This window comes from Podarcis melisellensis (assembly GCF_964234715.1).
Source record: "Podarcis melisellensis genome assembly, chromosome: 16".
NCBI lineage: Eukaryota > Metazoa > Chordata > Lepidosauria > Squamata > Lacertidae > Podarcis > Podarcis melisellensis.
This window is the reverse complement of record NC_138533.1, coordinates 15,542,423-15,559,611: the sequence shown is the minus strand read 5'-3', so window position 1 is coordinate 15,559,611 and position 17,189 is coordinate 15,542,423. Positions and strand designations below refer to the sequence as shown.

At 50.0% G+C, this 17,189-nt stretch overlaps 1 protein-coding gene across 3 annotated transcripts in view; it reads left to right on the top strand.

The window, feature by feature from the left end:
• The window catches only part of CDC42BPG (CDC42 binding protein kinase gamma), a 54,260-nt gene extending 37,218 nt beyond the window's left edge, over positions 1–17,042 (top strand). The window contains exons 21-37 of one of the 3 annotated variants that reach the window (XM_081892986.1): positions 693–745; positions 1,609–1,710; positions 2,310–2,384; positions 2,956–3,061; positions 3,340–3,473; positions 3,958–4,097; positions 5,174–5,255; positions 7,539–7,755; positions 7,971–8,033; positions 9,367–9,954; positions 11,378–11,475; positions 12,311–12,395; positions 13,458–13,578; positions 14,706–14,823; positions 15,487–15,619; positions 15,774–15,859; positions 16,322–17,042. In XM_081892986.1, the coding sequence (XP_081749112.1) occupies positions 693–745; positions 1,609–1,710; positions 2,310–2,384; positions 2,956–3,061; positions 3,340–3,473; positions 3,958–4,097; positions 5,174–5,255; positions 7,539–7,755; positions 7,971–8,033; positions 9,367–9,954; positions 11,378–11,475; positions 12,311–12,395; positions 13,458–13,578; positions 14,706–14,823; positions 15,487–15,619; positions 15,774–15,859; positions 16,322–16,381 (2,261 nt within the window). In that variant the 3' untranslated portion in view covers positions 16,382–17,042. Of the gene's footprint in view, positions 1–692; positions 746–1,605; positions 1,711–2,309; positions 2,385–2,955; positions 3,062–3,339; positions 3,474–3,957; positions 4,098–5,173; positions 5,256–7,538; positions 7,756–7,970; positions 8,034–9,366; positions 9,955–11,377; positions 11,476–12,310; positions 12,396–13,457; positions 13,579–14,705; positions 14,824–15,486; positions 15,620–15,773; positions 15,860–16,321 lie in introns of all 3 variants that reach the window. The other 2 variants (XM_081892987.1, XM_081892985.1) reach the window with 2 other exon arrangements.
• Positions 17,043–17,189: the final 147 nt, after the last annotated feature.

Genomic DNA, 17,189 nt, shown 5'->3' with positions numbered 1-17,189 from the left:
TGGGAGAGATGTGGGTTCAAATCCCCTTGCTCAACCACAAATCTCGCTGGGCGAGCTCACTCACTGCCTCTTAGCGTAACCTACCTCACAGGGTTCTTGTTTGGGGGATAAAATGAGGTCTAGGCCCCCCAAGAGCTTCTAAAGAAGGGTGAAGTTTTCAGAAGGAGGGGACAGGGCAGTGAGCACGCCATGTTTGTATTCAGTCTGTAGGGTTATGTGTCTTGTGTTGTACTGTAAAATACCCATGAACCCTGGGAGATTCTATGGGGAAGGGGTTTAGCTCAGCAGCAAAGCAGCTGCTTGGCATGCAGAAGGCCCCAGGGTCAATCTCCAACACCTCCATGTAGATGTGGGAGATGCTGCTGCCACTTTGTGCAGACAACACTGGGCTAGATGGAGCCATGTTTCTGTTCAAATCAGGCCTTTATTCAGATCCATGAGTGCTGGGACCTTGCTTCCCTTTTAGTGGAACACCCTTGCTCGGAGGGGGGTAGAGCATCTTCCTTGCCTGCAAGAGGCCGCAGGTTCAGTCTCCACCATCTCCCTGCCTGAGACCCTGGAGAGCCACTGCTGCCGGTCAGTGTAGACAGTATTGAGCTAGATGGACTCAGGTTCCTGTGCCGGCCAGTGACAACTGTGGTTAAGAACAGGGCCCATTCCCAGTGTGTGTCCTTTCTCTTCTCTCCTGACAGGCACCAAACACCAAGGACCTCTGATTCCGTTCCTCTCCTTCCGAAGTGCCAGCGTAAGTCTTTTTGTGAAACAAATATAGTCTTCTGTATAAAAGGCGACTCTCAGTTTATGCAGGGGATAAACGTTCTGGGGATCGCTCATAAAGCCCAAACCACATATTCTCAGTGGAAGGGTTATATTAAATAATATGTTTGAATGTTGAATGTGTACATCTAGAGACAATGGCTAAAACAAACACCATTAGATGCACTGCTGGCTAAGTGTTTAATGGTTATTGCATTTGTGCTTTTTTAAAAACCAATAGATGGCAGGTGGGATTGCCAAAGTCTTTTTTCCCCAGACACCCGCTCCCTTTCCACCCCCTTTTTATTTTTAAAAAATGCACACAAGTTTAATACACATGAGTTGTGAGCTATAATTGTATCTGATAATGTTAGTTGGAGAAACCAAGAGGCAGGATCTCTGGACTCAGAAGAGAAGTAAAATTAGAATTGTACTCCTTCATAAGAAGGCAGGAAGAGCCTGCCTGCTGGATCAGTCCAAGAGGTCTGTATCCTGCAGCATCCTGTTCTCACAGTGGCCAGCCAGATAGACGTAGATGCCTGTGGGAAACCCACAAGCAGGATTCAAGCACAAAAGCAACTCTCCCCACTTGTGATTCCCAGCCACTGGCCATGCTGAAGCTTTTGCTGCCTCTGACCGTGGTGACAAAGTATAGCCGTTGTGCTTAGTAGCCATGGATGGTCCATAAAGAGGAGCTGGTTTTCCACTGTGAGAACAAGATGGAACGTTGGCCGGGCCCAGCAGAGCTGCTCTTATGTTCTTAGGGCTTCTGGGGAGGTTTGTGTGTTAGCAAAAATCTGAATTGTGTCCAGTTAAACGCTCTGCTACCTGTGTCACCCTCTTTGCCAGAAGGACGCTATTGTTTTTGGGGGTGCCCCAGATTCCCAGGAGGCTCGGAAGGCCACCGAAGAGGTCCAGCTGCACCCCGAAGGGCGGAGGAGCCTGCGGTCCAGTGTGAGTCGCCATTTTGGCAATCCCAAAACAGGCCAGCTCTGGAGTGGCGAGGCTGCCATTTTCCTCTTGGGCGGCTTTAAGAAATGATTAGAAAAATTCATGAAGGAGTCGGTGGCCATCCCTGACTCCTGCAGGAGTAAGTTCCACAGTTTAACAATGTGCTTTGTGAAGAAGGACTGTACAGTGGTACCTTGGGTTACAGACGCTTCAGGTTACAGACGCTTCAGGTTACAGACTCCGCTAACCCAGAAATAGTACCTCGGGTTAAGAACTTTGCTTCAGGATGAGAACAGAAATCATGCTCCGGCGGCGTGGCAGCAGCGGGAGGCCCCATTAGCTAAAGTGGTGCTTCAGGTTAAGAACAGTTTCAGGTTAAGTATGGACCTCCGGAATGAATTAAGTACTTAACCCGAGGTACTACTGTATTTTGTCTGTCCTGAATCTTCCAGTTGGCTGTGCACAGATTTGAGTGTTACGCATTGTGCTGACAATGGCGAGGAGATGGGTGTTGGGAGGTTTGGATGAGCCAGGAGACCTTCAAAGACAGAGGCATGATGATCTCTCCCACTGCTGTTTCCTCCTCTTCCCTCTCCCCAAAGGTGCCACATTCAATGTCTTCCACTCAATCCATTGCGGGTTCTTCAGAGAGCAGTAACAGTTCTGGATCCTTGAAGGTAGTGACAAGCTCTTGGCTTAAATATATTTCCCTCCCTTGTTTCTGGACTGAACCCCGCTTCTGAGGGGGCTGCCCTTTTTCCTCCCCAGGCCTTTCCAAACTGAGCTCTGGATGGTGTAGCAGAAGGGTGCTTAGTGGGGAGGGAAAGGCACATTGTCCGTTAAGTTGAATAGCTTTCATACAGTGGTACCTCCGGTTGCAAACGGGATCCGTTCCAGAGGTCCGGCTGCATCTCGAGGATTTCGCAACCGGAGGATCGCTTCTGCGCATGCACGCAGCGCGTAGAGACCCGGAAAAATACTTCCGGGTTTGCCGCTTTCACAACCCGAAGTTTACATTACCCATTAAACCGAGGGTTCACTGTAGGCTGATCTATCTTTGGGGGGAAAAACCCCCCCAAAAGAAACCTGTTTGCTCTGGTCCCTGCACTTTTGAGGAGGGGATGTCTTAGCTTTTATGATTGTGTGTATGTGTGTCTATGTGCTTTTTAAAAGACTTTAAAAAGTTGGCTGGCACTAAATAATATGTCTAATCCTTCCTGCGCCCCCTTCTCTGCTCCATTTCCCCAGCCCAAATCGCACAGTTTCAAAACCCACAGCTTCTCCACACCCACCAAGTGTATGCGTTGCACATCGCTGCTGGTGGGGCTGGTCCGGCAAGGCTTGACCTGCGAAGGTGAGTAGCATCTTGTCAGGTGGAGTGAGAAGGGGGTCCAGGTCAGGGGAGGTCCCCAGGTTCGGTTTCTAAGTAGGGATGTGAAACACCCCTTCCCTGCCTGAAGAGCTGTGGGCCAACCTGTGTGCTGTAGAATAGGAGAGGGTACAAGTTTGGAGGTGGGTCTGGTGGGTCTGTTGATTCATTTTTCCTTTAATTCATAAAATTCATGCACCATTGCAGTGACTCAGGGGGGTCCTGTTGGCTGCCTGTTTACGCTTCCTCCTCTGTTTTCCCAGCCTGTAACTTTGTCTGCCACGTATCCTGTGCTGGAGGGGCCTCCATCTGCCCCCTACCCCCTGAACAGCTCCAGAAAACCTTGGGGGTCAACCCAACAAGTGGAACAGGGACGGCATTTGAGGGGTTCCTGTCGGTAAGAGGTTGAGTCTCCCCCGAGTCTGAGAGAGCATGGAGCAGTCCATGTGGACAGGGTGGCTGTCGCCAGTTCAGGGATCTGATTGGGCACATTCTGCCAGATAAACACCAAGAGCCCATCAACATTGACTGCAGTGTCGAAAAGGGGGAGAAAATGGAAGTGGAGACACTGCAGGAGCCCAGCCTCCTTGAGGATGAAAAATGCTCCCCTTCTGACCATCAAATTGATCATTGGATGAGTGGGAAGGGGGAATAACCTTCCTCAACTGATTTGCTAGGAAGAGAGAGGGGCTGGGTGCCTGTGGGTGGGTCCTGCGAGATTGTGGGGTGGACGAGGCTTTTGGCCGCACATCCCTCTGGCATGCGGCCCCCAGTGATTTGGCCAATGGTGGTCAAAAATGGCGATGCTGGAAGGGGAATGGGGCGGACTCCTTGCAGCTGAAATAATGTTCTCTGATTGTACCACCTTCACTCCCCAAAAGGTGCCCAAGCCTTCCGGGGTAAAGAAAGGCTGGCAGAGGGCTTTTGCCATCGTCAGCGATTTCAAGATCTTCTTGTTTGATGTGCCAGAGGGGAAGGCAGCACAATGCGACGTGAGCATCATGCACGTTACAGACATGAGGTAAGCAGGTGCAACTTGCGCAGGAAGTGGTGCTGTGGGCGGCCGTGGGGTGGAGGTCTGACAGAGCCTTAGTATTATCCAGGAACCCTAAATGAAGAAGGAAACCACCCATTATCTCTAGGGGTGCCCAAGTAAAGAACAAACGGTTCCATTACCCCCTTCTGTTTCTTTTCGTTTGCTTTGATTCCACTGGTTTTCAGTGGGATGCGCAGCCGGGGTTGTGCTGCCAAGAATTCCATGCTTTCCTCCCAAATGCCCTCTGCTTCGATTGGCAGAACTGCGACTGCTACAGGTGCCACATAATAATACCCCTTCCCCATTTGTAAGAGCTTGATCTTTTGGTGTGGCAGCACCTGCACTTTGGAACTCCCTGAGGATTGACGTTAGGGAGGTGTCCTCGCTGTGCTTTTTTTCAGTGCCTGCTAAAAACAGTCCTGTTTAGACAATATGTTTAGAAAGCTGGTGCGAGATTTAACTTTTTGAAAGTCTGAAATTATTGCTGTTAACTTTTCTTACCAAGAATATTATTGCTCTGTCTGTGTTGTAAACTGCTTTTCTTAGAAAGTATACATTTAATGAAATAAAAAATAAATAAGTGCAGGCATTCCTCTAACCCCCAAAGGGAATTAGACATGCCAAATGTCGTAACCAAGGATGCCAGGTGATATTGGGGGTGTGGTGGGGAGACACACCTTAGCTGGTGCCAGCACACCGTGCAAATTTTAGGAGAATTCAACCCAGGAATTGCCATTTCCAGAGGCAGCCCTAGGTAGTCCTTAATTCTCCCTTGTCACCTGGGTGAGGGAAATAGCCCAAAATGAAAGAGGGAGCAACAGGGATTCTACCTCCATCGCCAAAGGTTGTTGCACTCCCATCTTACCTGACTATTGGCCATGTTGGTTGTGGCTGATGGGAATTGTAGTCCAAGAACATCTGGAGGGCCCTGGGTTCCCCATGGCTGCCCTGAGGTAGCTTGCTGTGGTTGTGGTCCTGCAGATAACACAAGGCTCCCCTTCAGCCTCCACTCAGGGGAGAGAGGGATGTCTCTAAGGCTCCTGTTTTTCTTTTGGCAACAGGGATGAACAGTTCTCCGTGGCTCCAGTCCTGGCAGCAGACGTCATCCATGCCAGCAGCAAAGACGTGCCCTGCATATTCCGGGTGAGGAAGGAGAGAGGAAAGGAGAGAGGAGCCCCCATTTCTCAGAAGACATTTTTCAGAGAAAATTTCTGAGGTGTCTCTTTTCCTCTAGAGAAAAAAGGCCATTCTCTTCCGAATATTCTCCCCCCAAAATTTTGGCAGTTGCCATTCGTCTCTGCCAACCTCCTCACCCCAGACATCTTTTGCACAGCCTTTGCCAACCTGGCGCCCTCCAGATGTGCTGTACTACAACTCCCTTCAGCCCCACACACCACAGTTGTGCTGATTAGGGATGATCAGAGTTGTAGTCCGAAATATCTGGAAGGCAGCAGGCTGGTGAGGTTCCCTTTAGAATGAGATCTGGGGCCTTGGGGAGGATAAAGAATGGAGGCTGGACTGCCATACGATGGCTACTCCTGACCCTCGCAGCAGCAGCAGCAGCAGCAGCAAGAAACAAACAAAATCTTAGGAAAAAGAAAGAGGTTGTGCTACAGCACACAGGGAGCCCACCCTTAAGAAAACCCAAGCGAATTTTTCTGTCCTCTGAATAAATTTGATGAAATGATCTCCCCAGTTTATCTGACCACAAAGATATTATGCATGACCACAATCTGAGTGGTGAGAGACTTTCGCGGTTCCAGGGCTCGGTTTCCTTGGAATGAGGGTTAGTGGAGATTGTGGTGTCTTTAGGATATATGGTTTTATTTACACATCTCTACAACTTGAGCATAGGACGGAGGGGCTCACAGCACCAACACCCCAACAGATCTTGCCTCTCCTTCAGTCGCAGTTTTGGATCCAGCACAAAGCAAACAGGTCTCTGTGTCTCCAGCTTCCAGCCTGCTTTTCCAGCTCAGCTCACATTCACCGCACAGGTTGTTGTTCTCCTCCCTAGCAGCTAGATGGGTTGGGTGGGTGGAGGAGACCCAGGAACAGGCTTGGAGGGCACCATCACTTGGCTGCATCTCTTGCAACCTCTTTTGGGATGCTGGTGAGGATACTTAAGTGGCCAGCTAAGGCCACTGTCTTATCAAGAATCACAGAATTATAGAGTTGGAAGGGACCCCTGAGGGTCATCTCGTCCAACCCCTTGCAATGCAGGAATCTCAGCTAAAGCATCCACATCAGGTGACGACCCAACCTCTGCTTAAAAACCTCCCAGGAAGCAGAGTCCACAACCTTGTGAGGGAAACCGTTCCACTGTCAAACAGCTCTTGCTGTCAAAAAGTTTTTTCCAGATGTTTCACCAGAATCTCCTTTCTTACTGATGCCTGAGTTGTTCAGCAACCACCTCCATTTCCTACTAACCCTCCCTGGGGACCACAAGAATCAAAAGGGATGCAGGCCATCATCCAGACTGACCCCCCCCCAAAAAAACCCCCACAGCACTATAAAACAGAATAAATAAAAACTTTTTTTATCAAACATTTTTATTGATTTTAACAGATATAACGTATAAAACATACAAAAGAAAAGACATTACAATACTAAAATAAAAAATAAAAAATAAAAACACATTCCTTCTGAAGTTCATTTTAAATTCCATTATTAACTGACTTCCTAGAATCCCCCCCTAACTGAATTTCATTGTATCACCTTGTAACAGTTCTCCAAAATCAGCTTTCGACCACTATTTACTCCTTCAATTTACTATCTTCATCTCTTTTCTTATTGACTTAAATCCATACAGTGGTACCTCGGGTTACATACGCTTCAGGTTACAGACGCTTCAGGTTACAGACTCCGCTAACCCAGAAATAGTACCTTGGGTTAAGAACTTTGCTTCAGGATGAGAACAGAAATCGTGCTCCGGCGGCACGGCAGCAGTAGGAGGCCCCATTAGCTAAAGTGGTGCTTCAGGTTAAGAATAGGTTAAGAATGGACCTCCGGAACGAATTAAGTACTTAACCCGAGATACCACTGTACAACATTCTTATTCTAATCCTAGGCCTATCTGATACTTTCAAGTACCTTCTAATTATCTTATGTTACAATATTTAGCTGGACAGAATAAGTAAAAATCTCAATACAACTAGCAACGGTTTCCAAAAGCAATTACAGAGAACATAATATCACCAACATGATGCAGAGCAGGGGAAGAAGAGATCTGGGTCCTAGCAGGGAGCTGGGGGACCTGAAAGCCAGGTAGTCAAGGCAAGGATTCCTCCATCTGGGTGCCCCTGAGGCCAGCTCCCCTTTGCCTCTCCTCCTCCTCCTCTTCCTGGCAACCTTTGGATGACCTGGAGTTTCCTCTGGGCTTGCCCCTCAGGGACCAGAACAACTTACCTGTGCCTCCATCCTCAGGTGACGGCCTCTCAGCTGAGCTCCCCACACACAACCAGCTCGATGCTGTTCCTGGCTGACAGCGAAGGGGAGATGAGGAAGTGGGTGGAGGTTCTGGCAGAGCTGCACCGCATCCTGCGGGAGAACCATCACCACGACCGCACCGTCTACATCCTCAAGGAGGCCTACGACAACACCCTGCCCTTCATCCCCCATGCCCTGTCGGCAGCCATCATAGGTACGCAGGCAAGAGGGCAGGCCTGCTTTCGGAGGGAGGGAGGGAGAGGGTGCTGGGGGCACCCATAAACATCAGCCATTGGGGCTGAGCAAGGCTTGGGCAGGGCTCTCAGCACTCCTATCTATGAGATGCCTGATCTGCCTGAGGGCAGAATTTTTGAGCCCCTAACTGAGAGAAGGAAGTGTGTTTCTAATGTCCTCTTTTCCTTTTTGCAGACAGAGAGCGGATTGCTTTGGGTACAGAAGACGGCCTGTTTTTGATTCACCTCCGGACAAATGGTTCAGTATTGTTTCTCTTTCGAATTACATAGTGCTGTAATATTTTGGGTGCCTGGGGACTCTAAAGCAGGCTTCCTCAACCTCGGCCCTCCAGATGTTTTGAGACTACAATTCCCACCATCCCTGACCACTGGTCCTGCTAGCTAGGGATCATGGGAGTTGTAGGCCAAAAAACATCTGGAGGGCCAAGGCTGAGAAAGCCTGCTCTAAAGGTTTTTAACTCCTCTGGAAACTGTAGCACTGTGAGGGGAATAGGGGTCTCTCAGCACTCTGAAACAAACCACAATTCCCAGGATCCTTTGGGGGGACTGTTTAACCTATTAAGATCGATATCCCTCTTGCCTAGTCTACAACTGCACCAAACTGCTCCTTCCCTCACCCAGTTAATTTTTTGCTTGTTGATGGCTCCTGATCTGATTTCTCTCTGATACAAACCTTGAGTCATCACTCCACGTTTATTTGTTAATATGTTAATATTGAAACCACCTCTATACTTTACTCAGTCACAGTTTCGGTTTTCTATTCTCCTTTTACCGATTTATATATCTTATCAGCTTTCCCCACCTTAATTTTTTTAAAAAACCCAATATAGTACGATCGCGTCTGATGCGCATTTAACTTGCGTAATTTCAACCACATGCGGTCGAAGGCAGGCTGGTTGAAATCGCACGACTTAAACACAAGCAAATTTAATGGGGAGCAAGAATCACTCCAGGTCTGGGATGCTCCCGTGAACTTGGACAGCCCCGCAAGATCTTGCAAGAGCATCCAAGGACCTCCCAAGCCAGTGCACAGAGAGGGTCTTGTTTCCTAAGCAAGGCAGAGAGCTCAAAAGCTTTTTGCACTGAGGAAACCTGGCGCAAAAATAGGATTTAAGTTCTCTGCCTTGCTTAGGAAATAAGGCCCACTCTGGGAGCCATTTCTGGGAGCCCCGGGATGCTCATGTGGTGGTACTGTTCCAAAGACTTGAGTATAATAATAATAATAATAATAATAATAATAATAATTATTATTATTATTATTATTATTATTATTATTATTTATTTCTTCCCCAGCCATTCTGGGCGGCTTCCAACAAAACATCAAAATACTATAATGCATCAAACATTAAAAGCTTCTCTTTTAATGTGTTTTTGCATCTGTGCAAAACCCTTGGGTTCAAACCCCCATGTAAGATGTAAACATATTTAGGGGAGGAGGAATTACTTCTGGCCTGTGCCCACCCCCGGTCACCTGCCATTTCCTCCCCTCCCTCTGCAAATTCACAGTTCCCGTCCTTAGCTGGTAACGGAGTTGTGCCTCTTCTTTCCCTGCCCCCAATTCCCCCCTCCAGATGTGCTTCAGGTGGGGGACTGCCGCCGGGTACAGCTGCTCCTGGTCTCCCCCAAGGCCCAGCTGCTCTCCGTCCTCTGCGGCAAGAACCACAGCCTTCGCATCTTCTCCTGGGCGGAGCTGGAGACCCCGGAGGCCATGGGGACCAAAGTGGTGGAGGCCAAGGGCTGCCAGGCGGTGGCCGTGGGGCTCGTCTGCCGCGGGACCACCCCCGTCCTCTGCGTGGCCTGCAAGCGGCAGGTCCTCTGCTTCCAGCTGACGGCCACACGGCCGCCCCACCGGCGTATCAAGGAGATCCAGGCACCTGGCTACGTTCAGTGCTTGGACATCCTGGGCGACCGGCTGTGCGTGGGATGCCCCTCCAGCTTCTCCCTCTACCCTCTGCTCAACGAGGGACCCCCCGTGAGCCTGCCCCACCCCGAGGACCCCCGGGCGGCCGCCGTGACCCACATGGAAGCGCTGAAGGCCGTGGAGGTCAGCCTGAGCGAGCTGATCCTCTGCTTCAGTGGCTTTGGCCTCTACGTAGATGGGCAGGGGCGCAGGAGCCGCCCCCAGGAGCTGATGTGGCCCGCGCCTCCCCTCAATTGCTGTAAGTGCCCCCTTTTTGTTGGGGTTGGGGGGGTCTAGATTATTTAAATATACTCGTGGTTTATTCTCATGTTCCTCACTCTGCAGCCAAAAAGATAGTCCCTGCCAACAGGCTTTTGTTCTAAAAAGACACGACATACAAGGAAAAGGGACAGGGAGGGTAGAGGAAGGGAAACCAAACCCAGGCACCAATAAAAGCAGTTGTTCTTCTAATGACCAGCTGGCACAGCTCGGGTCAGAGGGGCCTGGTGGAGCTGGGCGTTTGGCAAAGCTGATGGATTGAGTCTGCTGCTTCCCCGTCTTTCCCACTGAGGCAGCCTAAGGAATGGCTGCCCCCAGGTGGCAGCGGAGGAAGGAGGCCTGGTGGTTGGCAGAGAGACAGACTCTCAGGGCTTACCCACCCTTAGTTTTTTGCCCCACTCTTTCCAGGCACTGGTCTGCTCTTAAAAGCCCCGTGCCTATAAACACACGAGCAGGATTTGAACTATGAACAACTGAAGGGATTGAAAATTACAATAGCTTTGTTAAGGTTTAAGAGATAGAAGATGGGGTGTAGCAGAGGGAGAGAAACAGAAACACCATGGAAAAGGGGGTGGGAAGTTGGGGGGACATAATAAAAACTTTAGGAAAAAAGCTCTGTGTCTGAGCTTTCACTATGAAAAACTACACTTTTAGTGCTTAATCGGAGCAAATGTCAGTTTGGGTTTCCTGCAGACTACAGTTTGCTCTGATTGAGCTTTAAAGAGCAGGGTTTTGCAAGAAAAGCTCTGGAGCAAAAAAGAAGGGTGCTCAGATATGGAGCTTTAAGGCGTGTGCCTGTGCCTGGAGAGAGCGAAGGGCAGATAAGAAAGAGCAGAGGACAGATAAGTGTGGATAAATCCTTAGTGAAGAAGCCAGGCCATTGGTCCATCTATCCCAGTGCAGTCCACTCAGACTAGCCGGCGTTTCCCATCCCCTGCCACTGACCTGATCCTTGGAAGTGGCAATGCCACTGGGGGTCTCTGGCAGGTAAAGTGGGTGCTCCATCACTCAGTCAATGTCCCACCCACTAATAAAGAGTGTACCAGTGGTGTTGGGTTTGGGAGTTTTTTGTTTCTGTCTTATAATAGATACAAGATTATAATCTGTAGCTGTGGCGTGCAGCCTGTGTTTTCTTGGGGGGAGGAAATCAGTGGAAATGTTAATGTTTTTAAAATTAAATAAAGAGTGCATCAACCCAGGCAAGACTTGAACCCAAATCCAGAGACAGGTACTTGTATCTGCCAGGCTGAATGATGCAGCCAGAGGGTTGTGGGTCCATACGTGTCTGCCCCACCCCAAGCGCCCAGATATTTGTAGTGCTGACTGCAGCACTGGATGAATGAGGGGAGATGTGCACCCTAGCCCGACAATCTGGTCTTCATGTCCTTGTTGTCCCCTCCCAGGTTACAATGCTCCGTACCTGTCAGTATTCAGTGAGAACGCAGTCGACGTGTTTGACGTCAGGAAAGCTGAGTGGATTCAGACGGTGTCTCTGAAAAAGGTTTGTGGGGGTTTCTTCTGGGAGGTTTTTTGGTCTTAATCCCTCACCCGTAGGGTTTACCCTCCCCACTCCCCAAATCGCTTGACTTCATTTAACTGTTTATCACATCCTTACAGCCAATCTCAGGGGCTGAGATTGGTGGAGGGGGTCCTTCACCCTCAGAAGTTTGGCGTCTCAGCAGCCTGGGACAGGGCCTTCTCTGTGGCAGCCCCTAAACTGGGGGACTCCCTCCGCACTCCCTCCCTGCATACCTTCATTATACAGCTTTCGGCAATGCTGAAGACGCACCTATCCTCCCGGCTTTTGACACTTGAGATACATATTCTCTTTAGGACTCATATCTGTGCTTTTACATTGTTTTGAACTGTTTTTAATATTGGGTTTTAATTACTGTAACCTGCCCTGGGTCCTTGGGGTGCAAGGCGGGTGATGATGACGACGATGATAAACTAATGTTTTTTTCGCAAGTGTTTTTAATTGATTGATGGTCTTTGGATCAATTGACCTGGCAATGCATGTCTACTCCGAAGTAAGATGCACTGAGATCCATGGGCCTTACTCCCATGGTTGCAGCTGTCCTCTTACCTATTTTGCATATGTGTGCTAAAAACAGGATTGTTTTGGTCAGGAATAACTGATGAGCTCCAGGGTCCTCTGGTGGGTGGGTGTGCTGGTATGGATCAAGGGCTTCATCTCGGTGGGGGGGGGGGAGGCTGTTAGCATCATCCTAAGCTTTGCAGAATTGCCTTCTCATGCCGCAGGGAAGGTTGGCAAGTACCCCATCTGGAACAAAAATTTCATATTTCAGAAAAGTGTCCCTTTCTCTGGTTCCCAGGTACGAGCACTGAATCCTGAGGGCTCCCTTTGCACTTTTGGCAGTGAGAAAGTCCACCTGACGTACCTCAGAAACAAGGCAGCTGGTAAGTGGGGGGAGGGAGCAAGACGATAGGTGAGGGACACACACACACACACATACACACACACACACACACCAAGGTGGCCCAGGGCTTATGTTGCTTCCAGGCAACTTTTCAGTCCTGATGTGTTACCAGGGAAGTTATATGACATTGTCCGAAAGCAATTATCACCTCACACTTTCCAGGGCATCCCACTTGGTGGGGTGGGAGAACTGAAAATAATACCAATATATCTCACATCTGGCAACCAATGCGCCCTTAGTACATGGGTAGACAAGTCTAAAAAGCCCGGGACACAAATTTTCACAGCCCTCTAGCAGCTATGGTGGCACATTTACAAGAAGTAATGCATTTAGCGTTAACTCTGTGTGTAATGGGACCACAGAGCCTAGGACTTGTCGATCAGAAGGTTGCTGGTTCGAATCCCTGTGACGGGGTGAGCTTCCATTACTCGGTGCCTGTTCCTGCCAACCTAGCAGTTCGAAAGCACATCAAAGTGCAAGTAGATAAATAGGTACCGCTCCGGCAGGAAGGTAAACGGCGTTTCCGTGCACTGCTCTGGTTTGCCAGAAGCGGCTTAGTCATGCTGGCCACATGACCCAGAAGCTGTACGCTGGCTCCCTCGGCCTATAGAGCGAGATGAGCGCCGCAACCCCAGAGTCGGTCAGGACTGGACCTAATGGTCAGGGGTCCCTTAACCTTTACCTTACCTGGAAGTGTGTACTCAATTCTGACCAAACTGAGCCTCGTAGCATAAAATGTGCATCAGTATGATACCACCACCTCAAGTATCACAGAGCCATAGAATTGTAGAGTTGGAAGGGACCCCAAGAGGCATCTAGTCCAACCCCCTGCAATGCAGGAATCTCAACTAAAGCATCCGAGACAGATGGCCATCCAATCTCTGCTTAAAAACCTCCAAGGAAAGAGAGTCCACCGCCTCCCGAGGGAGACCGTTCCCCTGTCAAACAGCTCTTACTCTCAGAAAGTTCATCCTGATGTTTAGTCGGAATCTCCTTCCTTGTAACTTTGAAGCCACTGATTTCTCCTCCCTATTGCCTCCAGATCAGGATGAGTTTGAAATCCCCCAGCCGACGGACAACAGCCGGCGGCACCTCGTGAGGACCAGGCACAAGCGCCGCTTCTCCTTCCGGATCTCTGAGGAAGAGCGGCAACACCAGAGGAGGTGAGGCACGAGGCGGCCATCTTGTCGGTGGGGTCTTTGTCACTGCTGCTATTGTGTTTGGGGCTCAGAGGACATGCAGACATTTTCAGAAGCTGGCTGCAAGGGGTTCTTTCCTCCAAGGCGGAGATGACTGGAAGGACGCCTGTGTGTGAAATAAGCAAGGAGCAAAACGTTGGTGGGGTTGTTTCAGGGACCTTGGCATGCGGCAAATGGGGATGTGGGGCCTGTACATGAGAACAAAGTGGGAGACTCCTGACGAAAGATCCAACAGTCTGCCCTCTTGGGCTCTTTCTCATCTGCTAAAAGGGTTTTGTTTTATGCCAGGCTTTAAAATGCTTGTCTTATTGTCTCAGAAAGCTGCTTTATGCTTAATTATCGCAGTGTTTTTGGCATGTGGGTTTTGGCACGTGCTTCCTTTAAAAACATTGCTGTGTTGTGGAATGAGCGTAAGAGATCAGAAGAGCCCGTCTAGTCCAGAAATCCTGTACCAACCAAGTGGGAAACCCACAAGCAGGATCCGAACCCAAGAGCAGCTCTCCTTTCCTGTTTTTTCCAGCAGTTGGAATTCAGAAATATTACCGCCTCCAACTGTGGAAGCAGAGGATAGCCATGGAGGCTAGTATATTATGCACCACTTAATTGTAAAAAAAACCCCAACAACATCAAAGCCATTTACAAAATAGATAAGGCAATGAATTATCAGTAAGAAAAATGAGCAACAATAATTTAAGACATTTGAAGAGTTAAAACAACCATTTTATTTTTTTATATAGTCTTTATCCTCCCCCATGAATCTGGCCAATCCAAGTTGGTGGACATTGCTGCCTCCTGTGGGAGTGAGTTCCATAGTTGTAACTATGCAGTGCATGAAGAAGAACTGGGTTAGGAATCCGCCTTCTGCCGTGTCAGGCCATTTGTGCATCTAGCCCAGTACTGTTGACACTGACTGGCAGCAGTTTTCCAGGATTTAAGGCAGGAGTCTTTCCCAGCCCTGCCTGAAGGTGCTGCAGGAGATTGAACTGTGGCCCTTTCCCTGAGTAGAGTTGCTTCTGCCCCTGGATGGTTTGGGTTGCCCTTTTCCAGCCCTGCAACCCTCCCCTTCCTGCTAGCCTTCTCGTCTCTTGCAGGGAGATGATGCGCGACCCAACCCTCCGCTCCAAGCTCATCTCCGGCCCCAGCAACTTCAACCACCTGGTCCATGTCGGGCCGGGCGAGAAGCACCACCAGCTGCAGGACCTGCATGTGGTGAGTTGTGTGGCGGCGGACTCAGAACACGCTTCCTTGCTGCAGGGGTTGTCCAAGGAGAAAGGGGCAGCCTCTGATTTTAAGGGCATAAGGAGGCCCCGCTGGATCAGGCCAATGGCGCATCTAAAACCAGCATCCAGTTCTCATTGTGGCCAACCAGGGGAAACTCGCAAACAGGATTCAAACACAACAGCAACTTTTCCCTCCTGTGGCTTCTATTGAGAAGCATCGCTGCCTCCAACTGTAGCAGCAGAGCAGCACCTTTGTGGCTAGTAGCTGTCAATAGCCCTCCAGGAATTTGTCCCATCCTCTTTTAAAGACATCCAAGTTGGTGGCCCTCCCTGCCTCCTACAGAAGCAAATTACAGTTTAACTCTACGCTTTCTTTTCTCTTGTCCCGATTCTTCCGACATTCAGTTTCATGAGATGCCCATGAATTTTAGCATTATGAGAGAGGGAGAAATATTTCTCCTCTATCTGCTTTCTCCATGCCAGGTGTAATTCTATGAACTTCTATCATTCTTCAGGGCTGAAATCTGGTCCTTCTCTGTTGAAAATGACAGGTCCTAGCATCCTTGGGTCCTCCAACCTGTTTGTGCTTGTTCTCCCCCACACACCCTCCCTTCTCCCTCAAGTGTGATCCTTTCACGGCCTTTGTTTCCAGGCCCAGGAAGAGAAGAGGCGAGAGGCTCAAGTCCGGATGCGCTGCAGCAGCCTCTCCGAGACCCGGCGCCCCTCGGCTGCGGGCGGCACTGGCAGGACCCCGGGAGCCACTGGTCCTTCCTTCTCCTCCTCCTGTAAGAGGGGCCATGGCAAAGGGGAGGCGGGGACCTCATCAGGGCCACGGGGGCTGGGCTCTCCTGTGGCCCAGTGGCACCCAAGCAAGTGGGTTTTTGGGGGGATGTAGGTGGCAATTCCTCAGCTGAGCTGCCCACCCTCTTGTCCCCGCAGTAAAGCACAAGTCTGGCAGCTCCATGTCTGATGACTCCTCCGCTGCTGCTCCGAGCTTTGGCGTGGGCAGTGCCACGCTGGCAGAGGTAAGGCATCCCTGTGCAAAGGGGCCTGGATTCCTGTTCTGCCCTTTTGCATTCTCCTCTCCCATCCCTATTCTGCACCAGTCCTTGCCTCTTTTCTCCCAAGAACCATAGAGCCCTGTTTAGGGAAGTTTTTAATATTTAATGCTGTACTGTTTTTAACACTTGATTGGGAGCCACCCAGAGTGGCTGGGGAAACTCAGCCAGATGGGTGGGGTATAAATAACTAATAATAATAATAATAATAATAATAATAATAATAATAATAATAGTTGGAAGGGACGTAAAGGCTCATTTAGTTCACCCCGCTGCAGTGCAGGAACTGAATGTTCAGACAGCAGTGGGTGAAGGCCCTCCCTACCCACACAGGCCCTTGCTAATAGGATGCCCACCCTATAAACACAGGGCTTTCACACTCCACTGTTTCACACCCACACCCCACCCACGTGCCTTCTCCTCTTCTAGCAGATCTTGGATAAAACGCAGAGCCTCCCTCCGTGCCCAGGAAGCACCAGTTCCACATGATAGGAGGCATCACTGCCCGGCTGCAGACCTGCCTTGGACGACTCTGGCTCCCTTGACTCTGGTCACCAAAATGTGCCTCCCTGTCTGGACTCGAAGGGCAAAGCACCACCTGGCAGATGCCCAGAGGCAGCGGAAGACTGCCAGCCCTTGTGAAGCAGCCTGGATCGCAGCACTTCAGCCTTTGAAGGTGGACCGGGGCTGGAATGGGGGTCAGCCAACCTCCATGAGGATGCAGCAAGAACTTCTCCCACCCCACATCTCAGGGAACATGGCAGGCCACGCCCAGCTGCCTCAGCACCTCTGCTCCTGCCCCCAATTGCCCCACCAGCTCTCTCTTCTCCACATGCACCTGAACCCCCTCTCCCCTCACACTGCAAAAGCAGCAACGGGACCAGAACCGCCTCCCTCCAGCCTTGATGGAAACATTTTTAAAAGAGTCCCTAGCGTTTACTTTTTACAAAAGCTATGCTACTTTCAGCCATATTCTACGTAAAGCCTGAGACCATCGTGCCAGCAGCAGCGGGTGGTGTTGGCAAGACAAACGGGTGCCCTTTGAGGGCCAACCTGCCGGATGTGCACCCTGGCAGGGAGCAGAGGGACCCTCTCAGGGAATGGCAAAATCTCAGCCAGAAAGAAAATGCATTAAAGAGTTAAAAAGACAGTGCCACTGGCAGGTTTTCTCAGGGGTGGGGAGTCACTGGATAAAGTGGGAGAGGGGATAAAAGGTTTGATGCCATTTTGCTCCTCCATCAGTCTGGTTGGCATGAAGCGTGTATGAACAAGCACAGATTGGGGTGCACTGGAGCTG